The 26,038-nt window shown below is 56.8% G+C and overlaps 1 protein-coding gene across 2 annotated transcripts; it reads right to left on the bottom strand.

The window, feature by feature from the left end:
* Positions 1-839: 839 nt before the first annotated feature.
* Positions 840-20,634, bottom strand: WTIP (WT1 interacting protein). 2 transcript variants are annotated; one of them, XM_055311165.1, is made up of 8 exons: positions 19,829-20,634; positions 14,654-14,755; positions 5,602-5,669; positions 5,383-5,445; positions 5,092-5,222; positions 4,241-4,292; positions 3,493-3,561; positions 840-1,019 (listed from the first exon to the last, which is right to left on the bottom strand). In XM_055311165.1, the coding sequence occupies exons 1-8, from the start codon at positions 20,511-20,513 to the stop codon at positions 882-884; spliced, it is 1,308 nt and encodes a 435-aa protein (XP_055167140.1). In that variant the 5' UTR covers positions 20,514-20,634; the 3' UTR covers positions 840-881. The 2 variants fall into 2 exon arrangements, 1 of the variants encoding a protein (XP_055167140.1); XR_008662570.1 differs by having other exon boundaries at positions 954-1,019; positions 5,092-5,238.
* Between the last annotated feature and the right edge of the window lie 5,404 nt (positions 20,635-26,038).

Here is a 26,038-nt window from a genome sequence, read left to right on the forward strand (position 1 = left end):
ACATTATTCCGAAGACTGGCAAGCAAACACCTACTTTGGGATTTCAGAGGGATTCATACAAAAATAGTTTAAAAACACAATTTTTTTTTTTTACCCCCTGAAACCGAGCTATGCGACCTCCAAAGGGGACACCTGTGAGTTTCTTGTAATTTTTCTAAGAAATAAGAACCGGGGGCCAAGTTTGCTTTTTTTAGAAGAAAACTATATTCTTTTAAAGAAAATGAAAATATTCTCAAAGGAAAAACTTAATTTAAGTCAAATCATACACTTTTTGTCGAGTAGCCGGGCGCCCCCTCGCGGCCGCTGTCCACCGAGCCCTGCGGCTGCAGTCGCGCGAGTTCCCGCCCAGGGCTGCGGGGGGCCCAGGGTCGGGTCCCGCGGGCGGGGCGGCGCCTGCAAACACCGCGGAACCCCGGGGCCCCCCCCGCGGCGGCCGAGGGCGGGGCTCCTCCGCGGCCCCGCCCCAAGGGGGCCCCACCCGCCCGGGGACCCCCACCCGCCCCGGACCCCCACGGGCCGGAACGCGCGCGCCCTCGGGCCCTCGGCCAGGCCCCCGCCTGCTGGGCCAGCCCTGCCCCGAGGGGCTCCGGGGCACGGAGGGGGCCGGCCCCGCACGCCGCGCCCCTGCACGCGGTCTGGGTGCCCGCCCCAGGCGGCGGGGCGCGGGGGACCCGGGAACGGCAGGCGGGGGGGGGAGGGAGGAGGAGGGAGGGAGGAGGAGGGCAGGGCGGCCGGCAGGCACAGACGGTGAATAAATAGCAGCAGCTTCGCGGGGGCCGGCCCCTCGGCCGGGCGGGGGGCGCGGGGGGCGCGGGGGGCGCGTGGGGCGGACGCCCGGCCCCGCCCCGCCCCGGCCCCGCCCCCGCGCGGCCCCGCCCCGCTCAGAGCTCCGTGACGTGCACCGCCGAGGGCAGGGGCCCCGGGCCCAGGCGCCGCAGGTGGCAGCGGCGGCACAGCAGGTGGCCGTCCAGGGGGTAGCAGCGGCGTCCGTCCTCCCCGCTCAGCTGCAGCCCGCAGTCCTAGGGGAGAGCACAGCCGCCGGGTAAGCGGGGCGCGGGGGCGCCCGAGGGAGGGCGGCGGGGGGGGGCCGGAGCCGCGGCGCGGAGGGGGGCGACCTCAGGGCGGGGAGATGAGCCCGCACCCCACGCGGAGGGGCCGCTCGGGGCTGCCCGGCGCCCCGCACCCCCCACCTCCCCAGGCGCGCTCGGGGGCTCTCTCCCTCCCTCTCTCTCCCTCCCTCTCCCCCCGCCCTCAAAGAAATTAAAAACAGCAACAAAGAGCGCCTCCCAGGGAGCGCAGGGAGCCCAGAGAACCAGAAAAGAGAAGTGGACTCAGGCGCCCAGACTGGGGCGGGGGGGGGGGGGGGCGGGGGGGGGCGCGGAGCTGAGCCGGAGGGATGGGGCCCGAGTTAGAAAAAAACCCAAACTGGGTGGACCCGAGGGCACAGCGAAGAGTCTCAAGAGGGAGGGTCCACGGCAGAAAGCCACTGAGAGCAGGACAGTGACAACCGGGAAGTGCCTCCTGCCCCCCAGGGGTCCCCTCCTGCCTCCCCCCACACACACAGGGGTCCCCTCCTGCCTCGCTCCCCCCCCACACACACAAGGGTCATGGAGGGCAAGGCCCCCCCGCACAACCTCTTCCGTCCCCTCCGTGGCGCCCGCCCCAAGGAGACCCCTCTGGTCACACTCCCACCACACCCAGGGCTAACCTGCTTTGACCCTGACCCCAACACCTGTCCTGCTGGCACTGGGCCCTGCCGCTAACCACCACACACCAGGGAGGCCTGGGGACAAGGGTCTCCCCGGCCCTGGCGCCCCACCCCTGAAGCCTGCCTTGATCGCCTACTCTTGTGCTCAGAGGCCCCAGGGGGACCCCACGGCCCCCAGGACAGCAGACAGGAAGCCCTGTCACTGCCACGGGGGAACTAGGGCGCCTCCTTCCCCGTCCTGCAGGGATCCCAGTTCCCGCTGGGCCCCCTGCCCCCACCAGGGCCACCTGCTTCCAGGCCGTCCCCTGAGTGCCACTGAAGCTCTCACTGACCCTCCCTCCCGCTTCTCCCTGGGGCTGAGGCCCGACATGCTATTCTCGGCTTTTCTCCCACCTCTCCTGTGCTCACTCGGCCTGGCCTCCCCGTATGGCCCCTCAGCACCCCTCAAAGGTCGCCGTTGCTGGGCTGTGCTGGGCCCCTCTCCTGCCGCTGCGACTTCCCTGGGGGACTCCCTCGTGCCCTGGCCTCCCCCACACGGGCCTCGGGCTTCCAGCCACGCGGCAGCAAGGCCTGGGTCTCCAGCCTACGTCCCCTGCTCTGGGTGTGAGATACGCGACACGGACCCTTCGGCCCTGGAGATGGGGGAGCAGCGGGGTGAGCCCTACAAGTGCCCAGGTGACCACCTCAAGAGGTTCTCCAGGCCCCAAAGAGGGCCCACTGGTCTCCTTGAGTTGAAAATTTGGGGGGGCCAAACCACTGGAGACCTAGGGGAGAGTATCAGAGAAGAGAGACCTATGGGTGCCCCGACTCCCAAATTCCTACTCCCGCAGCCAGAGTCTGAACTCCAGCCCGTGTAGCTGCCCCTGGACTAGGGCGTCCCCGGGGCCCCAGATGAGGGCACCTCTCCGCTCCACCCCACACCCTCACTTTCTCCAGGGCTCCCCGTGGCCACCTCCTAACCCCCAAACTGCCCTGTCTGGTCACTGACCAAACCTGGCCAGCACGCAACCCCGCGAGCCACCCCGAGCCAGGACCGCAGCCCCGCCGTTCTCCGCACAGCCAAGAGCCTCCTCCCCAAAGTGCCCCTGCCACCGTGTCACCCTTTTCCACCGCCCCCAGGATCAGTGCGTAGTCCTCAGCCTCACGTCCCAGCTCCTGCCAACTCCTCCTGACTCTGCAGCGCACCTTCGCCCTGCACCTTCGCCCTTGCACCGTCTTAGCTGGGGCGTCCCCCTCTCCTGAGAGCCTTCCCTGATTCTCCAAGGCCTCCCACCTACTCGGACAAGTCACCGTGACTGCGGTAACGACCTGTGTAGACATTGCCAGAGCACTCATCCCTGCTGCAAGAGTGGGGGCTCCAGCATCCCCACCCCAGCACCCCACCCCCTGGAGACCCTCAGTAAATATTTGATCGAATAGGAAGTGGGCTGAGGACATAGCTTGGGGAGAAGGGAGAGGGCTCCCCGGGGCGGGCGGGGAGTGCGGGACAGAACCAGAGCCGGGAGCTGGGCCCACAGGACACCTAGAGAAGCGGACACCTGCGTGTGGGCACCTGGCTGGCTCAGTTGGTTAAACGTCTGCCTTCGGCGCTGCTCGGGATCCTGGGGTCCTGGGATCGAGTCCCGTGTGGGGCTCCCTGCTCAGTGGAGAGCCTGCTTCTCCCTCTCCCTCCCCCCCTGCTCATGCTCTCTCACAGATAAAAATCTTTTTTTTTTTTTTTAAAAAGGGGTCTACACGGAGGGGGGCTGCCCAGCCACCAGCATTCTGGGGGGGTCCAGGCTCACCTCACAGTGGTAACACTCCACGTGGTAGTCTCTGTCCATGGACACCACACGGATGGTCGTCTCACAGCCCTGGAGGAAGAGACGGGGTTCAGACACAGTTAGCAAACGGGGGTTTGGGGCGACCTGTGCGGGGTGCACACGCCTACACAACACGGCCTGGTTGTGGCAGGTGCGCATTCGTGCCCATGTGGACCCTGCCTCTGGTGCTCCCACGGGCAGAACGGGCATCGGCAGGTGCACACGAATGGACGTCCCCCCGCAGCAACACCCAGGAGCACGCACACGCATCCGTGAGAGCTGTCACGTGAGTGTCTACGTGTGTCTACATGTTCTTTTCAGTTCTTTGCAGTCAGGAAGGGCCACCGCCAGTCCTGCCTCCCCAGGCACACCAGCGTGGGGCAGAGCCAGCGTGGGTGGAAGGCACGGTGCCCGAGAGTCCCCCCAGGACGTCTCCTGCACAGACTGCAACCTTCTCTCGCCTGCTCCCCCCACCACCTCAGCCTGCAGGGTGAACAGACCCGCGGAGCCATCCTTACGTCCATGGGCAACGGAGCTCAGGGCCACCACTTCTAACTCTTGCTGGGACACACGGGCACTTATGGGCACAACACAGCCCTCGGCCCTGAGGGATACGGGGCAGGAGCATCTGCTCCTCCTCCCCCGGGGGCCCAAGGCCTGGGGCCAGCCTGAGCAGAACCAGGCAAGGCTGGGCCAGGCACCTGGTCATCTCCACGTGAGTGGTTCCTACCTGTGCAGGGAGGATGGGACGGGCACAGGAGGCACATTTTGGTGCAAAAACCCTGGAGGAATAAAGGAAACCAGGAGTGACCCCTGAGGGGCCAGAGGCCAAGGGCAGAAAGGCAGACCCACCCACCCACAGGAGCCCCTCGACATGGCCCCAAGCCTCAGGATCCCTTTCCTTATGTGGACACACTGCAGGGGGGGCAGCCTCTGCAGTGCCTTCTGGGCCCTTCATCTGGCTCCCCAATTCATAGCCACCCCATCAGCTCCTCCGGGATGGCTTCGGGTTCTCCTTACCCTCTCCCCTAATTGTCCGGGGGCGGGGGGACTCCCCTAGCTGAGACCCCCACAAAGCCCAGCTCCACACTGAGTACTCGTGATCCATGCAGGGCACCAACCCCACGCGCGGCAGCCGCACGGGACCAGAGCTCAGCGGGCCGGGCCTGGAGCCACAGCTGGGGGAAAGGACTGGCTGCTCACGCGGACGCCAGCGCCAGCCGGCCGGGGAAAGGACTCTGCAGAGGCTCCAAGCCCCCACCCCAGGGAGGTGGCCGGCCCCTGGGAGTAGAGGGACAGGTGCAGGTGGGGCAGCCAGGAGAGTGTCCCCCCCACCGCCGACTAAGAAGACGGAATGTGCAGGCAAAGGCAGGGAGAGGAAAGAGACGACTGGCACTGAATCATCCAAGAGAGGGTTCCAGACAGAGATCGCCCTGCGCCCGCCACTGAGGACCGACTGATGGGGAGGCTGGAGGTGGAAAGGCCAGGAATGGAGAACCCAGACAGGCAGGGGGGAAAGACGCTTCCCGGGGAGGCGGGAGACACGGCGGGGGTCACCTGCCCCACGGCGCCGGGACTCACGTGTGATAGTCTCTGACACAGTAGATGTTGTTCTCCACGTCCACTGTGAAGGGCACCCCGTCCAGGCACTCGTTGCACACCGAGCACCGGAAGCAGCCTGGGTGATAGGACTTCCCAAGGGCCTGCAGGATCTGGAGGTGGGAGGCACTGAAGGGTCAGTGCAGACGGAAGGCTCAGCACAGCCCCCGAAGAGGCTCTGGCTCTGAGCCCTTGGCAGGTCTGCAACAGGTGACGGGGGTCCTAAGACCGCTCTTGTCAGAGGGGCTCCAGGAGGCTGGGGGAGGGTCTCACCATCTCCATGATGAGGTGTCCACACACGCTACACTTGTCGGCTGTTTGCTGGAACCCGGAGTACTGACGGGACACAAGGGATCCAGAATGTTAGATGACAAAGGGGCACTCGCTGCCCAGCCAGCACCTGCCTCCTGGCCCCAGGTCTCCCTGTGAAGCAGGAGGGCCCCCTCCCCTGCTCCCCCCCAAGGCACCAGCCAGGGCCCAGCTCCGACTCACCAGGAAGTCCTCCTGGCAGTAGACTTTGTCACCCACATTGTAGAACGCCTTCCCTCGAAGTCGTCTCCCTGCAAGGACAGGGACCGAGAAGGGGGCCTTGGGCCACTGGAACCCAGCGAGGAGCCCCTGGTTCCATTTCTCAGGAATCTTCTCCAACAGATGAGAAGCAGATTATGGGCAAATTTTAACATTTCCCTTTATTAGTAGGTCATTACTATTAAAATAATAAATAGGGGATCGGGATCCCTGGGTGGCTCAGCAGTTTAGCGCCTGCCTTTGGCCCAGGGCACGATCCTGGAGCCCCGGGATCGAGTCCCACGTCAGGCTCCCTGCATGGAGCCTGCTTCTCCCTCTGCCTGTGTCTCTGCCTCTGTCTATCATAAATAAATAAAATCTTAAAAAAAAATAATATATTTTTAAAATTAAACAGAACCCATTGACAGATTGTTGTAAGAGGTTCTCAAAGCAAATATATAAAGAAGTGCTTTTCATGTGTAAACTGCTGTTCTGGTTAATTTTTAAAAATACATATGCTGGGGCTACTGGGTTGCTCAGTGAGTTAAGCGTCTTCCTTCAGCTCAGGTCATGATCCCAGGGTCCTGCCTGCATCGGGCTCCCTGCTCAGTGAGGAGTCTGCTTCTCCTTCTCCTGCTCCCCCTGGTTATACTTTCTCTCTCTCTGTCAGAGAAAGTCTTTAAAAAAAAATACATTTGTGGGACACCTGGGTGCCTCAATGGTTGAGCATCTGCCTTTGGCTCAGGTCATGATCCCAGAGTCCCAGGATCAAGTCTCACATCAGGCTCCCCGCAGGGAGCCTGCTTCTCCCTCTGCCTCTGTCTCTGCCTCTCTCTGCGTTTCTTATGAATAAACCTTAAAAAAAAAAAATTTGCTTCAGGGGTGCCTGGGTGGTACAGTCAGTTGACTCTTGGTTTCAGCTCAGGTCATGATCTCAGGATCATGAGATTAAGCCCCGCATCAGGCTCTGCGCTCAGCAGAGTCTGCTTGAGATTCTCTGTACACCCCCCCGCCCATGGTCTCTGTCTCTCTCTAAAATAAATAAATATTTTTAAAAATGTTTTTTAAGGGGCAGCCTGGGTGGCTCGGCGGTTTAGCGCCACCTTCGGGCCAGGGCGTGACCCTGGGGACCCGGGATCGAGTCCCGCGTCGGGCTCCCTGCATGGAGCCTGCTTCTCTCTCTGCCTGTGTCTCTGCCTCTCTTGCTCTGTGTCTCTCATGAATAAATAAATATATTTTAAAAAAATAAAATGTTTTTTAAAAAATCACTTCAGTGGGACTCAGAGCAGACGTTCCAGAATGAATTGTCATAATCTTTGAACATTAGAAGTATAACTCTCACCAGTTAAGGCCCTCGTGAAAAGGGGTGTTCCTGTCAAAACAAGAGCCCCAGCAGACCTGCCTGCTGTTAGAGGCAGCCCACCTGAGTCAGGAGAAAAACCACAGCGCCTGCCTAACCAGGAACAGGAGGGAGCCTCCTCCCCTGATAAAGGGCACCTGTGAGAAACCGTGACCTGACATCAGACATTAGGGGGAAACATTAGAGGCTTTTCCTTCCCCTTAGGATTCAGCATTGGACTAGAGGCCCTACACAGTGCAATATGACAGGGGAAAAAAATTGGAAAGGATAAAGTACGACTATCTTTCATCAGGATATGATTGTGTTATATAGAAAATCATAAGAAATCTACCCGAAAAAAACCCTACCGGAACTAATAAATGAGCTTAGCAGGGTTGTAGGATGTGAAATGTGAAACCAAGTATATTTGTATATCCTGTAACGAATGAGTGGAAAACAAACTTACAATTTTTAAAACTGCATTTATAACAGCCTCCCCCAAAACCCTGCAAAATACTGAGGGATAAATTTAATAAGAGATATGTGTGACCCTCACTCTGCCAAACGCAACTTTGCTGAGAGAAATTTCAAAAGACCTCCATAAATAGGGGATCCCTGGGTGGCTCGGCGGTTTAGCGCCTGCCTTTGGCCCAGGGCGTGGTCCTGGAGTCCTGGGATCGAGTCCCGCATTGGGCTCCCTGCATGGAGCCTGCTTCTCCCTGTGTCTCTGCCTCTGTCTCTCATGAATGAATGAATGAATGAATGAATAAAATCTTAAAAAAAAAAAAAACCCAAAACCTCCGTAAGTAGAACAATCTACCATTGCTGGAAGACCAGCTCCCCCTTGGGTCTCTCACACTTCTGCATACATCACAGGGGACCGGCAGCTTTTGTTCGGAACTACCTCCCCAAGGACATCTGTGGAACAAAGGGCTTAGAAAACAAAGATGGCTTATGTCCCTCTGAAGTCGAAAGCAGGCTTGTCTGCTGTCCAGTTTATACAGATAATGTGCTTCTCAGAAACACAGGTCACATAGCGTTGCTGGCAGCCCACTATAAAACATTAGGGCTCCCTAAGCTCAGGGCTCCCCAGCCTTGACAGAGACCCACTGCTCTGCAGCACCCGCCTGGCCCCCCCTGCGTCACCCCCATGGGACTTGAGGGCATGCACAAGGATTCAAATGTGAGGCTCATCCTGCCTGCAGGGCTGTGAGCTTCTGCCCCAGGAGACTCATGTCTTCAGTCAGCATCGGTGGAACAGTGGCAGACAAACTCATCAGCTTGCACGTAGGGGAAAAAAAAAAAAAAACCTCTCAGTCCCTGACCATCATCTTCATGGCTTCAAATGTTCTGTCATCAATTCTCCCCAAATTGATCTGTACATGCAATGCTACAAAATTAAGATCCCAGCATTCTTATTTTTTTGTGGAAACCGACATGCCATTCTATTCTGTTTCATTCTTTTCTTCTTTCAAACCCTTGTGTTGAGGGCTGCCTTCCAATTCTAAAATTTATATAAAAATACAAAGAACCAAAATAGCCAAATAATCTTGCAAAAGATTAACAATTCTGGAAGACTTACACTGCCTATCTTAAGACTTCAAGTAATCGAGACAGTGTAATATTGGGTAAGGAAAGACCCAAAGATCAGTGGAACAGACCAGAATGCAAAAATAGACCCATAAATATTTCAATAAACACACAAGTTGGAAAGCAAAGTCTTTTCAGCATATGGTGCTATGACAACTGAAGGGAAAAAATGAAATATGGAACAAAAATGAAACTCAATTCCTCACCTCATACCATACACAAACGTACATTATGAGGGGTGCCTGGGTGGCTCAGTCGGTTAAACGTCCGACTCTTGATCTCAGCTCGGGTCTTGATCTCAGGGTCGTGAGTTCAAGCCCCATGCTGGGCTCCATGCTGGGCATGGAGCCTACTTAAAAAAAAAATACCATGAGAATATATTCATAAAACATACATCTGAAAGAAACTTCTACTCAGGATATATATAGTCTTACAACTAAGTAATAAAAGAGAAGTAACTCTCAATTCAAAAGCTGAGCAAAAGACCCGGACAGACTTCATAAAAGAAGATACAAATGGCCAAGAGGCAGACAAAAAAGATGCTCAACCTTATTAGTCATCAGGGAAATGCAATTAAAACCACGAGATACCATTTCTCATCCATTAGAATGGGGGAATTAAAGAGACGAAAATACCGCTTGTTGGCAAACACATAGAATAACCCAACTCTAACATTTCTAGTGGGAGTATGAAAATGGCACAACCCCCTTTGGAAAAGTTTGGCACTCTCTTATGAAGTTAAACATACACTTAGCCTATGACCCAGAAATTCCACTCCTTGGAATTTACCCGAGAAATGAAAACATTTGTCCACAGATGACCTGTACGAGAATGTTCACAGCACAATCTATCAGTGTGTGAACGTACCACAAACTGTGGTATGTTCATACAATAAAATCCTACTCAGCAATAAAAAGGAGCGAGTTACTAATACATGGATGGGGGGCGCCTGGTTGGCTCCGACGGTAGAGCGTGCAACTCTTGATCTCGCGGATGCAACTTGGAGCCCCACATTGGGTACAGAGGTTACTAAAAGTAAAATCTTTATGGGCAACCCCAATGGCTCAGCAGTTTAGCGCCACCCTCAGCCCAGGGCGTGATCCTGGGGACTCGGGATCCAGTCCCATGTCAGGCTCCCTGCATGGAGCCTGCTTCTCCCTCTGCCTGTGCCTCTGCCTCTCTCTCTCTCTCTCTCTCTCTCTCTCTCTCTCTCTATGTCTCTCATGAAAATGAATAAAATCTTTAAAAATAAATAAATAAAAATTAAAAAAAATAAAATCTTAAAAAAAAAATACACCCCAGGGAAATCTCCCTCCACACAGACCTCACCCAATTCCCACAGGCTGACCTCCACAATCAAAAATTACAAAACCATGTGATGAGACAAAGTGTCATGGGTGCCTGGGTGGCTCAGCGGTTGAGCACCTGCTTTCGGCCCAGGGCATGATCCTGGTGTCCCAGGATCAAGTCCTGCCTCAGGCTCCCCACAGGAAGCCTGCTTCTCCCTCTCTCTGCTTGTGTCTCTGCCTCTGTGTGTCTCTCATGAATAAATAAAATCTTTAAAGAATAATAAAATAAAATAAAATCTCATTAATACACCACCCCCACTCGAATGGTGGAAGACTGACGATGCTACCTGCTGGTGGGAAAGAGGAAAAACTGGAATTCTAATACATTGCCAGCGGGATAATACACTGTTTTGTCTACTGTGGTAAACTGCTTAGCAGCATATATTAAAGTGACACAAATGTTACTCCAGGACCCAGAAACTCCACTGCTAGGGAAAAAAGTACAGGAGCGCCTGGCTGGCTTAGTCAGTACAGCATGTGAGTTTTGATCTCAGGGATAGGAGTTCGAGCCGCATGTTGAGTGTAGAAATTACTTAAAAAGAAAATCTTTTCGGACGCCTGGGTGGCTCAGCAGTTGAGCATCTGCCTTCGGCTCAGGACGTGATCCTGGAGTTCTGGGATCGAGTCCCACATCGGGCTCCCCGCAGGAAGCCTGCTTCTCCCTCTGCCTGTGTCTCTGCCCCCACCCCCCGTGTCTTTCATGAGTAAATAAATAAAATCCTAAAAAAAAAAAAAAAAAAAGCAAGACACTATCAAAAATGTTGAGGCAAATTTTGAAAAAAGGACCAAAGAAAAAAAAATAAATTTTTTTAAAAAAAGGACCAAAGAGAACTTCTAGAAATAAAAGAAATCCAATCAATGCAATGAAAAACTCAATGAAAGAGGATCCCTGGGTGGCGCAGCAGTTTAGTGCCTGCCTTAGGCCCAGGGCGCGATCCTGGAGACCCGGGATCGAGTCCCTCGTCGGGCTCCCGGTGCATGGAGCCTGCTTCTCCCTCTGCCTGTGTCTCTGCCTCTCTCTCTCTCTCTGTGTGACTATCATAAAAAAATTTAAAAAATAAACTCAATGAAAGAGTTCAGTAGGAAGTTAAACGCAGCTGAACGGTTTGGCGCCTGCCTTTGGCCCAGGGCATGATCCTGGAAACCCGGGATCGAATCTCACGTCGGGCTCCCGGTGCATGGAGCCTGCTTCTCCCTCTGCCTATGTCTCTGCCTCTCTTTCTCTCTCTCTCTCTCTCTCTCTCTCTCTGTCTATCATCAATCAATCAATCAATCAATCAATCTTTAAAGAGAAAAAACGCCTCTGAAGACAAAAATAAGTGATCTGGATTCTAGTTTCTGTAAGACAGATCTGAGGAAATTAAACAGAACGGAAGACAGAGAAATGGATAATATGAGAGGAAGAGATTAAGAGACCCAATAGAATGAGAAAGTCTAATACTCCGAATTTGAATTCTAGAAGTAAATAATAGAAAGAATGGGAGAGAAGCAATTTTTGAAAATAAAATAGCTAAGATTTTTCCCTAAATTGATAAAAGACCTGAAACTTTAGGGACGCCTGGGTAACAGCATCTGCCTTGGGCTCAGGTCATGATCCCTGGGTCCTGGGATTGAGTCCCACTTGTGCTCTTTCTTTCTCGTTCTCTCTCAAATAAATAAAATCTCTCTCAAAGAAAAAAAAAAAAAAAGAGCCACATACTCTACCGACTGAGCTAGCCAGGCACCTATATATACATTAATGAGTTTTTTAATGTGAATCCAGCCTAGTCGTCTTCAAATAAACTCAACTTGGACATAATGTATTATCTTGATTATACACTGGTGAATTCGGTTCTGGAGAAAAAAAGGGGGAATAAAATAACTAGTACAAAAAAAAAAAAAAATTCCCAGAACTGAGGGGGCAAATCTCCAGTCTCGCAGGGCTCTGTGTGTGCCCAGGACAACCGCAGTGGTAAAAAGCCTACACCACACATAAATAAAATATACAAGCTGTATCGTCCAACTTCAAGAGCACGGCTGCCGTTGTATCGATGTCAGTGACACCACCTGGAACTGGGCAGCACACGGCCTTGCCCAGAGGCCACCGTAGCCAGGACTTGTGCAATGTGACAGTCCTCCTCCCAAGAGCTCCCCAAAGGAAAACCCGGATCACGCACACACAAACGTGAATCAGAAGGGCATCAGAACGTAGCAGCAACAGTGGCCGCTGGAAGGTAAAACTACGACCTCAAAATGCTGAGTGAGGGGCGCCTGGCTGGCTGAGGCCTTGGCGAGTAGGACTCTTGATCGCAGGCAGGGTTGTAAGTTCAAGCCCCAAGTCAGATGTAGAGATTCCTTAAAAATAAAATCTTTAAAACACACACACAAACACACACACACACTCAGTGGCTCAGTCTGTTAAGCAGCTGCCTCTGGCTCAGGTCATGATCCCAGGGTCCTGGGATCAAGCCCCGAGTCTGGGCTCCCTGCTCAGCGGGGAGCCTGCTTCTCCCTCTCCTTCTGTCCCCCCCCCCCACTCCTGTTCCTGCTCCCTCTTCTGCTCTTTCTCACTCACTCTCTCTCTCAAATAAATAAATAAAATCTTTAAAAAAAAAGATTAAAAAAATGCGGAGTGAAAAATGTTTCAAATTTGGAAATCTATTCCAAACTAAAATGTATGAGCATAGAATAAAGGCTTTTTAGAGCAGAACTCAGAACACTGACCTCCCACGTGCCCTTTCTTAGGTATCGGGAGCAAAATCTCGTAGGCAATGCTTCACAGCTTCGATTCTTTCTTTCTCCTCCACGGTGTTCAGTAGCCAACCTTACCCCAGACAGCCTGGTTCCTTCAAGGGAAACCTGAATCCACTCCCCTTTATCCCTCGATGGGCTTGATTAGTATAAAGATAACTCCTCCTCCCTTATTACGGTATTTTTCAGAGACGCAGGCAAGTCAGTCAATCAATCATCACACCCCCCACCACCAAAGAGACTGGCTCAGGAATGGATGTGTGAGATGCTCTGGCCAATGACATACAAAGAGATATTTGCTAGGTGCTTTCTGGAAAAGAAATTTCCAAAAATGTGACCGGAACAGATGTCCCCTCTTCCTCCAGACCAGCGGGGCGCCAATGGAAGTCTCAAGCAGCCTCAGACATTTCACCACCGTGAGAGAAGCTGCCCCAAGGCAAAAGCCAAACCCAAGGGAAACCGAGCCAAGCTTCTCATAGGGCCTGAGCCACTAGATCAATCATAACCTGAAGCCAGCCCTTATCTCTAGGTTCCCAGTTCAGGGAGCCAAAAAATATTCTGAGTTTAAGCCTCCTCAGCAGCATCTCTGTTCTCCCCAGCTAAAAGCTTCCAGGAAAGAGTGGATTCAATGCAGGGAGGATACAGGGCAAAGCACCGAATGGGCACTCCACAGGGGTCCAGAAGGCCTCCCAATGGAAATTCAGTAGGATGCCTTATATAATGGGGCCTGGGGAAGGAGGTGGAGGGACAAAGATAGGATGTAACAAGCCAATACAAGGGAAAGAAAAGGTTAAAAAAGGGGAAAAAAAAAAAAGGAAACGTAAAAAACTACAGAATGTGATCACAGTATAATTTTTGGCTCTGCAGTGAATTTTTAAATACTCAAAGTAACATAAACCTGGTTTATTGACTTAATCACAACTTATTTATTTAATTTAATTTTTTTAAAGATTTTATTTATTTGTTCATGAGAGACACAGAGAAACAGAGAGGCAGAGACAGGCAGAGGGAGAAGCAGGCTCCTCGCATGGAGCCTGACACAGGACTCGATCCCAGGATCCCGGGATCATGACTGAGCTGAAGGCAGATGCTCAACCACTGAGCTACCCAGGCGTCCCTTGATCACAACTTATGATGGAATTACACTCAGAAAACTGGAAGGAAGAGAAGTGGGCAGTGTAAGAACCTGTTCCTCATCTGTCAAAGCAAAAATAAGTCTGAAAATGGCACATCCCCACCCGCACTCTCTGAATAAAGAAATAAATAAAATCTTTTTTAAAAAAGAAAAAGAGACAGCAGGGTATGCTTGTTACAGATGCAGGGATGTCTACTAGATTCTAGAAACTGCTAAAAAAAAAAAAAAAAAAAAAAAAAAAAAGTACCAAGCAGTTGCCTCTGGGGAATGGGACCAGAAATGGAAAGAGGAGTGGTTTCTGCTATGGCAAAAACAGCTTCTCAGGACAGTCTGACTTAACACTGTGCGTGTACTACACTCCTGTAACATAAAATATTGAAGTGCTTAGTATCAATAAACGAAAGATATTTGCTTCGGGGCAAAGCCTGAAGGAAAGGGGGTGGAATCAAGAGTGAAGATTTATTAGGTTGGTTGGATAATAGCTACTTTTTTCTTTGTAGAATTTCGTCTAGGTTAAATTATAACATTTATAGTTGATACTTGGGAGAAAAAAAAATAAGTAAACTGCAGGGAAAAGAAATAGCAGCCCCACACCCAGGCAGGAAGCACAGTTCTAGCACACGCGCCCCACCCAGGCAGCCAGGAGACATGGGGCCCCAAGGCCAAGGGCCCGAGGGGCAGCCTTTCCCTCTGGTGGCACAGGGCTCCCCGCCCGGTTCCACACTTCCCTCCCCAGGGCCCAGCGGATCTCCCCGGGGGCCTGGGCCTCCCAAGCAGGCCAGGCCCAGAAGGAGAGGGGCCACAACTCAGCCGCCTCCACACTCCACCTGGGCCAGAGCTGGTGGCAGGTGCTTGGCACTTAGGTGCCAGAGGGCCGAGGAAGAGGTCACCTACCACAGGAGTCACAGGTGAAGCAATCCGTGTGATAGAGGCTCCCCATGGCCTGGCAGGCCTGCCTCGCTCCGTAGATGCCAAGCCCGCACTTGATGCAAATGCCTACGGGAGAGAAGCAGGAGAGGTCAGCCCCCCCCCGACCTAAGGCTGCCTCACCTGGGGCCAACGAGCTTCCCAAGGCCTCCATCGCTCAGGTACAAACTAACTGGGAACCACGAGGGTGTCCTGGGTTTGTGTCTGCTGCTCTTTGAGATTCAAAGAGGTAAGCAGAGTCCCCGGCACCGCCCTTGGCATCAAAATACCAACGACACGCAGGACGCCTGGGTGGCTCAGTCGGCTCAGCATCTGACTCTTGGTTGTGATCTCAGGGTGGGGAGATCGAGCCCCACGTCGGGCTCCCTGCTCAGCTCAGAGCCTGCTTGAGCGTCTCTCCCTCCCTCTGCCCCTCCCCCTGCTCGCATGCACCCTCAAGCACACGCTCTCTCCCAATAAATACATAAGTACTCTTTAAAAACAGTAAGGACCTTTTTAATGAAGATTTCATTTATTTGAGGGGCAGGAGAGCACGAGCAGGGGGAGAGGGAGAGACCGACTCTCCTCTGAGCAGGGAGCCCGATGCCAGGCTCGATCCCAGGACCCTGGAATCATGACCTGAGCCGAAGACAGACATTTAACTGACTGAGTCACCCAGGGGGCCCCACGAGTGACAGGTTTATACTAGAGAGTCGTTCTGAGCCCCTTCACCAGTGACCAGAGTCTTGGATTGATAGAAAATCCTTCCTGCTGTCTATGAGCCAGAAAGAAGGGACGCCCGGGTGGCTCCGCGGGTGAGCATCTGCCTTCAGCCCAAGGTGTGATCCTGGAGACCCAGGATTGAGTCCCACATCAGCACAGCGACACTGCTGGCCTGCCACATGTCCCACGGTTTGGGGGCTGGAGATCCGCCACGCACCAGGGAAGTCCCCGGGCTCAAGGAGCCTCTATGCCAGGGAGGGGGGTCACGGGGGACGGGTGACCACAGGTAAGCGGTATCTCCAGTGGAGACAAGCGCTGTGGGGGAACGTAAGGCTGACGAAGTATATAACTGAGCGTGTGAGCTTTCAATAGGATGACGGAGAAGGCCCCGGTGCCAGGGTGACATTTGAGCTAAGGTCTGGAAGAAATCGGGGAGGAAGGTGCCACGCAGACACCTGGGGTTACTGGGTGGGATGAGGGACGCACCTCTGCAGCACAGGCCGGGGTGCCAGCCGTCAGGGGTGCGTGGTAAGGAAAAGGGTGACCAGCAACGGCAGGACGAAGCCAGGCACTGGTCCCGGGGGACTCCCTGGCCAGCCCTCCTGGGGCCCAGAACGGGGGCGCCCAGCCTGAAGTCCGAAGTTCCCTTCAGTGCCCCGGGGTGTCCCATCCCTCCCAGGGCCGGGAGACGGGCTCCCCGGGCCTTCTAGACCCTAATCTCCGGGCTGCTCCAGGACGCGCTGCCCTCACGCTCTCCCTCCGGTCTCCACCAGAGCTCTGGGGTGTTGACGTAGCCCCAGCTGCGCCTGTCCCCGTCCCCCCGCCCGGGGTGGCCGCGTCCCGACCGCGCGGACCTCCCGGCCCGAAGCCGCTGGGGGCCGCCGGCTCCTTCTCTGCGGCGTCGGGGATCTGGCGCACCCCGGCCCCCGCGCTCCTCGGCTGCAGCTCTACTGGGGGCTCCCGGGCCTGGCCTCCCCGGGCCGGAACGTAAGGGAGGCTGGCGGGCCCAGGGGGGCCCAGGGGGGCCCAGGGGGCCGGAGAACTGAGCCGCCGGGCCCCCGCCACGCCCGGCTGCGGGGGGAACGCGGGCCCAGAACCGCTAACGGGTCAGGATTTTCAAGAGAAGCTGGAAACCGAGATCCGTCCGTGAAAGGTCACCCCGGGACCTCAGCTGCTGCCTTGGGAGGTTTGGAAAACGCAGGAGGGAACACAGCAGGCCCGCGGGGCTCCACACGCGGCCCCTCGCCCCCCACGGCCCCCCCACCCCGCGCCCCACGCCAGGGCTGCTCTCGCCCCCGGGCCCGCTCGGGGTGTCCAGGATGCGCGGGTCCCTCCGACTCTCCATCGCAGCTCCTCTGTTCTCCCATTTTGGCTTCATCCCTCCTCTCGGGCCCCCCCTCCCCGGGCCTGACGCAAGTCCCCAATTCTCCTCCCAAAGGCCACGTCCAGGGTGTCCTGCAGCCTGGCCCCCAACAGCCCACCGCGCCAACTGCCGCCGCTTCCCCTTCTAAAGTGAAAATGACCCAGGCCCTGCCCCTAGCTCTTGTCCCCCCACTCTGGGAGCCCCGCCGGGCGCTTCCTACCTTACCAGAGGCCACGCTGAAGAGCGAGAGTCCCCAGGCCGTGGAAGCAGGGCAGGAGGCTGTGACTTTGTATGACTAGTGTTTGCTCCGGTTTGGGTTTTTTCTAAATACGCGCTTGCATCACTTGCATAAAAAGACACCGAAGGGACACTGGGTGGCTCAGCGGTTGAGCACCTGCCTTCAGCCCGGGGCGTGATCCGGGGGTCCCGGGATCGAGTCCCGCATCGGCTCCCCGGGCCTGGCCTCCCTGCTTCTCCCTCTGCCTGTGTCTCTCCCTCTCTCTGTGTCTCAAGAATAAGAAGAAAAAAAAAAAAAGACACCGAAGGAGGAGAACCAAGTGTACAGAGTCTCCACAAAACTCAGGGAGTGCAGCATTTTGAAGAGGGTGGACTCTACCTATGGGATGGTGAGACCAGGCCTGGCAAACACCAGCGGGGCCAGGGCGTCACCAGGGTCCTGTGCAAGAGCTGGCTTGGTCCCGTGAGGGGGGACAGAGAGCTGAGCCTGAAGGGGCGCAGGTGAGCAAGGCAGTGCCAACCAGGTGTGGCGATGGGAGGAGGTGAGCACACCAGCAAGACGTGGTGGCCACGCAGGTGTGGGTTTGCTTCTTTCTCCCCTTTTTCTTTTATTTTTTATCTTTTCCCCTTTTTCTTTTAATGAAAGACCCTTGGTATACTTACAACCAAAGAAAAAGACCAATGGAAAGAGGAGAGCCGAAGATGGAGGAGGTGGGGTTGGAGGCGGAATGACCCTGGTCCTCAGATCTGGACGCGGACTTGACACCCTGAGGGTACCAGGCCGCCTGCATGTGCCGACCTCAAGTTTTGCAGCAAAGCACAAGGCAAGTGCAGGAGCCAGAGGGGCACGAAGATGATTGAGGGAATAAAAGTGGGATCCAACCAAGGCTTAGGGTCACGTGACGGGTGGTGCCCAGATCACAGAGGTTCAAGACCAGCACCCCGCCAGCCGGTGTAGCAGCAAAAAAGTGTGCTGGGGCACTGACTGGGGATGCTGGGGCACTGACTGGGGGTCGGGGTTCTGCAGGGCAGAGGGCATTTGAGGAAACTGAGGCACCAGGGAGACCAGGTGGCCGTCTCAGCGAAGCAAAAACAGAGTGTGGCCCTGGGAGGCCGTGGTGGCTCCAGAGGAGGGAGGCAGGGAGGTGGCCCAAGTTAAAAAGATTCTGGAAAAAGAAAAAAAAAAAAGAGGTTCCGGAAGCTTGAGCTGTTGGCTGGCTAAGGGCCGCGGAACTTGGTGAGGAGAGACGGGAAAGTTCTAAAGACGTCAGTGAATGGAGAGAAGGCCCAAGAGGTCAGTGAGTGTCAGGGCCCCGGAGAAGGGGGGACAGCAGGAGAGGAAGAAACACCCTGCGGGGGTGCACTCCTGCACACGGCTTGAGCTCATGCTACCTGCACGCTTCCTTTTGCAGAACTTTGCGCTTCAAGGTGGAGTGTGTGAAAGAGCCACCTTTTAGAGCTCCAGAAGGCCGAGTATCAGCACTAAGTCATCAGCAATTCAAGCCGATAGTTGCCCGAGTTTTTTGAAATTAGGAAAATGTTCCCTAGATCTGGCTTCCCTTGGGGAAAAAAACAAAATCAAAAAAAGATCTAGCATCACTCGCCTCCCACCCCTCGGGGCCCTTTAGGGAGGATGACCACCGGCCTGAGGTCTCCGGCCACCCGCCCTCCCACCACCTGCTTGGGTCCGGCCACCTCGCTCCACACAAAGATGCCATGAGCAGCTGCAGAGGCCCGCGGCACCCACCCCACCGGGGGCCCTGCAGGGCACGGGACAGGAGACCAGAGCACCGGAGTCATTCTCTCCAGAAGGACCCTCCCCCCTCCCCCCCCCCCCCCCCCCGCACCTGCCCTGCATGAGAGGCGACCGCTCCCTCGCCCATCTCTGCGCTCCCAACGCCACCTGACAGCTGCCACAAGACCTACCAAACCGCAGATTCTCACCCCAACGCCCCACCCCCCGAAGGGCCTGAAACCCTTCCTGGCGGCCCCTCCCAAAGGCGACCCACCCGTGGCCCAGTCACTCCCTTGAACACCTGGGCCCTCCCAGGCGGCCACCCTGGGAGCCAGGGGTGCAGCGCAGGGCTCCCCGCCTCCCCGGCTCACACTCTTCCTCCGCCTGGACTGTCCCCCAGGCCTGGCCTGGCCCCTACACACCCTCCTGTGTCGAGATCCAGCTCGGGACGGTCCTGGGCTGCGCACGAAGCAAACGCACGAAGCACACGGACGAGCGGAGGCGTCGGGCGGGAGAACCACCCCCACCCCCACCCCCACCCCCACCCCCACCCCGGCCAGGTGCCTCGTCTTCCTGCTTCCCTCTCAGCGACGCAGGGAGGCTCCTACGAGGTCTCCAAGGAACTAGGGATCGCGGGCCAGGGTCGGCCTGGGGGGTGCGGGCCAGGGACCGTGGGCTCCGCGAGCGCGGAGCAGGGGCAGCGGGGGGCCGGCCTGGGCCCCTTCCCGTCCCTCCCCGCACCCCCCCCCGCCTGTCCAGTCCGCGCACCGCGGGGGCGCCGGGGGCCCGGGACGGCGGGTCCCCACCCGGCTGGGGCTGGCGGGGTGCAGGCCGCGCGGAGGCCCGCGCTAAGGGCTAGGGAGGCACGATCCGCGCGGGCGGCTCATTCCGCGCCCGGCCACGACCTACCCCGGGAACGGCGGGCGCCTCCGCGGGTCCCCCCCCCCGGCCTCCCCGGGCCTCCCCCCCCGGTCCGCGGGTCCCCCCCCCGGCCTCCGCGGGTCCTCCCCGGGCCTGCCCCCCACCCCGGTCCGCGGGTCCCCCCCCCCACCGGCCTCCGCGGGTCCCCCCCCGCCCCCCCCCCGGCGCGCCGCCCGCCGCTCACCGAAGTAGTCCCGCGCCGTGCGCGCCTCCAGCGCCCGCTCCAGCTCGCGGGTCAGCGCCTCCAGCCTCCGCTCGGCCGCGCTCGGGCCGCCGTCCCGGGCCGCGGGCAGCTGCAGCGCGGGCAGCGGGAAGGCGGCGGGCGGCGCGGGCTCCGGGGAGCGGGCGGGCGCGGGCGCGGGCCCGGCGCCGGGCGGGAGCAGGTCGGCGTAGGCGCCGGCCGAGCCGCGGGAGCCGAGGCTGGACACGCTGGAGCGCGCGCTGCCCCCCGACGGCGGCCCGGGGCCGGGGCCGGGGCCGGGGCCGGGGCCGGGGCGCGGGTCCGGGCGGCCGCAGCGCGGGCTGCCGTGGCGCTGGTCGAAGCCCAGGCTGATGCCGCTGGAGCGCGCGCTGCCGCCGTCGGAGGCCGCCAGGCTGGCCCTCGGGCTGCTCGCGGGCTGCGCCGGGAGCTCGGCGGCCGCCGTGCGCCGCGGGCCTCGCTCGGGGCGGCTCGGCGCGTCCGCCGCGGCCTCGGGGCCGCCGCCGCCCTTCCCCCTGCGGCCCGGCTTCGGCGCCGCCTCGTCCCCCGGCCCCGGCCCCGGCCCCCACCGCCCCCGGCCCGGGGAGGCGCCGCCGGGCTCGGGCTCCCGCAGGGCCAGCCCGGCCAGGAGCAGGGCCGCCTGGTCCGCGGCCGCCCGGGAGCGCTGCATGGCCCGGCCCGCGGCCCCGGCGCGTCACCTCCGCCTCCGCTTCCCGCCGCCGCTCCGGCCGCGCCGCCGCATCGTCCGCCCCGAGCCCGGAGCCCGCCCCGGGAGCCCTGGGCGCGGGGCGGGGCGGGGCGCGCGCGGGCCGGGGTCGCTCCGGGGGCCGCGGGCTCCGCGGGGAGGCGCGCGCGGCGGCGGCGGCGGCGGCGGCGGGAGGCGCCCTGCGAGCCCGGGCCGCGCCCTCCCCGGCGGCGGCGGGGCGGAGGGACTCCTTTGTGGGGGAGGAATGCGAGGAAGGACACGGCGCTGCGGCCTGAGGAATGCGGGGGGAGTGGCGGCGGCGGCGGCGGCGGCGGCGGGCCCCGGGCGGGCTCCGGGCGGGCTCCGGGCGGCGGGCACCGACGGCCCCTCCGCCTCGCCGGCGCCGGCCGCCCCCGGACCCCGGAGGACCCCGGAGGACCCCGAGGACCCCGGGCCCTCGACGGACCCCTGGCGGCGCAACGGCCCCGGGCGGGGGGGAGGGGGGGCTGGAGGCCGGGCCGGTGGGGGCCGCAGTGCGCAGGGTCCCCACCGCCACCCCACCCTCACCCCCACCCCCCAACCCCCCTCACACCCCCACCCCCATCCCCTTCACCCCCACCCACCCCCATCCCCCCTCACCCCCCACACACCCTCACACCCTCACCCCCACACCCTCACCCCCTCACCCACCCACACCCTCACCCACCCACACCCCCACCCCCAGGCCGGCCGGAAGCAGGCTCAAGCTCCGCGGGGGCGGGGAGCCCAGAGGTGGGGGCCACAGGCGGGGCGGGGCACCCCCTTCTCCCCCCAGCCGCCCTCAGAGCCTTTGGGGGGCGCCAAGGAGGCAGGCCCTGGGACACGGTGGGGCCCTGGGGACCTCGCCGGGAGGGAGGGAGGTGAGCGAGGGGTGACCAGGGCTCCGTCCCCCCAAACACAAGCTACAAAGCCCTTGTGGCGTACTCCAAGCAGCTCGCAGGGAAGAGCGAACGTCACGCTCCGCGACCTGCTGTGGACTCAGGAAAACCACTCGAGGGGGGAAGGGTTTCTCTCTCTCTCTCTGGCAGGAACCGCCCCCCCCCCCAAAGGCTCAGAGAGTTTCAGGAAGGTCGGGGGAGGCAGGGAGCCTGGGTGGGGACCGTGGTGGCGCAGCTTGACCAGGGGGCACCTCGGGCCTCGACGGTGCGAGGCAGCCGAGCTCGGGGTGGGGGGCAGGTGCAGGTGGACGCAAGCGTTTTGGGGGAGCAAATACCCAGAGGAGCCATCCCATGAAAAATGATCTCCACTCGAAGGCCAGCGAATTCAAATGGCCAACGCGACATCGCCTGTCACCCACCACATTACCTCCTATTTAAAAAGGGGAGCCTTGGCAAGACTGTGGCCCGGCGGGCATGCGTGTCACCGCGTGAGGGTAGCGGGTGCCTCCGGTCAGCAGGGGCGATTCCACGGCCTTAGCAGGGTCATCGACAAACCAAAGCGCTCTTATGCGCAGTGATGCTCGAGACTGTTCTGGAGAAGGAGTCCAAACTGCAGACGGTGATGCAAGCACAGAAGTGTCTGTCCTACTCTTGACGTAGTCTTTCCAGTCCCGGGACGTCTGGCCTGCTGAAAAGGCCCTCTCCGGCCTCACAGGTAGCTCTTAACTCTCATCCCCACCTGCCCAACCAGAGCCTTCGACCAGCTTTCAGCAGCGTGTTGGAGTCAGCCGACTCACATTGCTTGCTCTAATGGTAATTAATTAATTAATGGGTAACGAACGCCCACAAACCATCTGAAATGTCTGCTTTCTGGCTCCCGCCTCCGCTAAGGCCCTCTCCGCCCTCCCCCGACGTAGGGGTGTTCTCCGCGTTCACCTCTCTCTGCGGCCTCTTCCTTCCTGGGCCCGGGGGTGTGCTGAGAGGTGTTCAACGACCAGTGCTCCTGGGGAGAATCGTACCTACCGGGAGCCCCGGTTTGTAGCATTCAGCAATACGACCGTGGGCAATTTCAAACGTGTTACTGCGTGGAGTGGGGAAGAAAGGAGTCGAATCACCCCTCCGAAGCTAGTAGGAGCCGGTGCTACCTGCCACTCCCTGGGGTATGCTGTTGAAGTTTCACCACACAGTTGTGGGGTTCTGTCTGCCTCTCATCCCATGCTCCGGGGATGGGGACACACTCAGGGCATGTTCAGTCTAGTTTCACACCAAGTCCTAAACCGTAGTCTTTTTTCCTTCCAATTCCCCAGAGGCCGATCCTACACAGAAGGTCTACACTAACGGGGACTTCAAGATCCCCCCCCCCCCCCCCCCCGTCTCTCCTTGTAATCTGGCTTCCCTCAGACCCCCTGTAGTGTCTGTATTGTCTGGACCCCCATTATGGACACAAGTCAGGAGTTTCCCCAGTCTTAGGACACACTCAGATGCCAGTCAGGTGTGGCTGTTGAACTTGGGTTCCTAGGGAAGAGGGATGGCGGCACATGGCCAAACTCCCCGTGGAGGAGTTCCTGGGATCCACTCCTCTCTCTCTCTCCAGCCTGCAACAATCTTTACCCTCGAAAAACAGTACTTCCTGGGGAGAGCAGTGGGGAAGGCCACCGTACCTCTCGGGCTCAGCTCCGAAGAGCCAGTCTTCCCACGCAGCCCCAGACCCAAGGTGTGTTCTTTGCGATGCTCCTCTCCTGGCAGGACATCTTACTGGGAGCTTACTGGGATTTTTCCATCTTCTCCTTGGAGGCCCGGCTCTTCCAATCAGATTGGCGTCCACCGATTTCCCCTGGTCCTGGTATCCCCTTCAGGGACACAGGAGGGTCAAAGCATTGACAGCTGAAACCATGGACAGGCTTGGCTCCCCAGTCTAACAATTAGGGTTACGATCCGATGATCACAGCTTGCTTCCTTCATCGGGGAGAAAGTGGCCACCTTGGAATGACCTTTACTTTACTATCTTGCCCTGCTTCCAGGAAAGGGAATCTGTACACAAACTTTGTCCGGGGCCAACTCCCAGCCATCTGCAGTTCCATGGGCCGGGACATTTGGGGATGCTGCTTCGTACAGATTTGTTATATTTTTTGGTAAACATTTTACTTATTCATGACACAAAGAGACACAAAGAGAGAGGCAGAGACACAGGCAGAGGGAGAAGCAGGCTCCCTGCAGGGAACCCAACGCAGGACCCCGTCCCGGAACCCCGGGATCACCCCCTGAGCCAAAGGAAGATGCTCAACTGCTGAGCCACCCAGGCGTCCGTTATCACATTTTTGAGCAGGAAGTTGGGTGTTCATGACTTTTAGTGCTGCTAGAAGTTGACAGGAGCAACTGGGAAGCTGGACAACACACGGGAACCCCAACCCACCACCTCTTGCTGCGTAGGTAAGAAGTTAAGTTTCTGTGAACTCCAGCCCTTAAGTGTCTTACTGCTTTCAAAGATTTCTACCCAGGCTGGCGAGGTTGGCAAGGTCTTCTAAGTGTAGCATAGTGCAGAGTAGGGATGCAATACACGTTTATAGGACAAGTGGGTGACAGCGTGCACAAGGAGTACACTTTTCTGAGACGGACTGACCTGAGAACGTGAACTGTTGGTGTGTTTCAAAGTAAAAGCCCGAGGGACCTACTTGGAGCACTTGTACTTCTAGTAAAATTTTCCTCAGAGCCCTTTCCTGTGTAAGGCATCACTTGCTGCAAGATTGAAGGTTTTAATTTTTTTAGAGATTTATTCATAAGACAAACAAGGCAGACACACAGGCAGAGGGAGAGGCAGGCTCTGTGCTGGGAGGCTGATGCGGGACTCGATGCCGGGACCCCCAGGGTCACGACCTGAGCCACAGGCAGACGCTCACTGAGCCACCCACGCGTCCCAGATTTAGAGTTTGTAAAGCTGAGTCAGATATTCAGCAAACCCGCCCAAAATGTTATTTTATCAGGAAAACAGATCTTCAGGAGAGTCAAACTGCACAGCATCATCACAGTTCTGTAGTTCAACTCAGATGATCTTTTTTATTGAGAACAGTTCAAAAATTTCTCAAACTTTGGGCTGGAATTTATTTTAAATTAGATGCAGGGGAAAAAAGTTGTGTGTGCAGAATGCAAATAATGTATTCCCAGCATGAAAGGGTCTATAAAAATACTTCTCTAAATATATCCTCCTGCAAATGGTCAAATGGAGATTCCAGGCCTTTACTCCTTCCCCAAGTCACAGTGACTAGAAACATCTGTCACATTTTCTCCCGATTTGGGTTTTCCTTTACTTCCTTTTAAGTTTCTATTTTCTGTACGTTACAAAAGGCTAGTAGGAAGCTTACATCTGCCAATGTTCTTTGGCCACAGAGCAAGTCCACTTAGACATGTGTGCCACCCATGGGCAATTTCCAGGAACATCTATTATGAACCAAATGTTTTCTGGGACTTCTAACTGAACCATTAATCTACTGGAAGCAACTTGGCTCTCTTCTGAGTTCTCTGGAGGACCAAATGAGAGAGAATTCTTCCTAAATCACAGCCTAGCAACAAGAATGAACAAAGCGGACTTCATCAATCTTGGACCCAGGAATCACTGCAACACTTTTTCATGCCAACTTATATTTTTAATAATCTTTATTGCCTTTCTGATTTAAATCATAGGATATATTCATTACAAAACTTGAAAGTCACATAGGCACAGAAGGAAAATACAGACTATATATATCTCTCTCCACTTTTATTACGAAGGCTTTCAGAGAAAAGTTGGATAGTACAATGAACATATATAGGCTCCACCTAGATTCAGTAAATGGGTAACTTCATCTTTTTCTTCCTGTATTGTGTATTTTGCTGAGCCATTTAAAAGTTGTTATGAAGCTTCATCCCTAATATTCGAAGAATAAAGACACTGGCCTACAAAAGTACAAGGACGTTACCATACCTAAAAAAATACTTCTATGACCACCATATCCCATTTCCAATTGTCACAAGAATTGCTAAAGTCACGTATGTTGAACTTGAGTTCGAGAACATCCCACATTCTGTACTTGTCCGTTTCTTCCTAATGTTTAGCTTGCTCCTCTTACCCGCCCCCCCATTTCCTGCCAGCTGGAAGTTACGTCTAGATGCTGCATTAGGTTCATGTTAACATGGTTTTTGTCTCCGTGCTGCTGAGTCTATCATCTCATTGGGAAGCACACGTCCCGTTGTCCCGTTCCTGATGCCAGGTCTGAGTAGGCGAATACAGTGGTGACAAGACCAGCACATGGTCAAAAGCTGATTTTTTCTTTTTTTCCCTTCTGCAAGTTCTCTGTACAGCAACACCTGAGCACCGTAAAGATTCTGTTCCTCCACAACTTTTTATTTTTAATTTTTTTTTTTTATTTTATGATAGTCACAGAGAGAGAGAGAGAGGCAGAGACACAGGCAGAGGGAGAAGCAGGCTCCATGCACCGGGAGCCCGACATGGGATTCGATCCGGGGTCTCCAGAATCGCGCCCTGGGCCAAAGGCAGGCGCCAAACAGCTGCGCCACCCAGGGATCCCATCCACAACTTTTTATGAAAGGTTTTGGCAT

Source organism: Nyctereutes procyonoides, unplaced genomic scaffold (assembly GCF_905146905.1).
Source record: "Nyctereutes procyonoides isolate TBG_1078 unplaced genomic scaffold, NYPRO_anot_genome, whole genome shotgun sequence".
NCBI lineage: Eukaryota > Metazoa > Chordata > Mammalia > Carnivora > Canidae > Nyctereutes > Nyctereutes procyonoides.

What these genes read in the sequence shown, in the direction of transcription:
- WTIP (XM_055311165.1), bottom strand. Translation starts at nt 20,513, where the DNA reads ATGCAGCGCTCCCGGGCGGCCGCGGACCAGGCGGCCCTGCTCCTGGCC. An exon ending in CTTCACCTGTGACTCCTGTG is followed by an intron (nt 5,670 to 14,653) that starts GTAGGTGACCTC and finishes CTGTCCTTGCAG; the next exon opens with GGAGACGACTTCGAGGGAAG. An exon ending in TGGAGTGTTACCACTGTGAG is followed by an intron (nt 1,020 to 3,492) that starts GTGAGCCTGGAC and finishes GCTCTCCCCTAG; the next exon opens with GACTGCGGGCTGCAGCTGAG.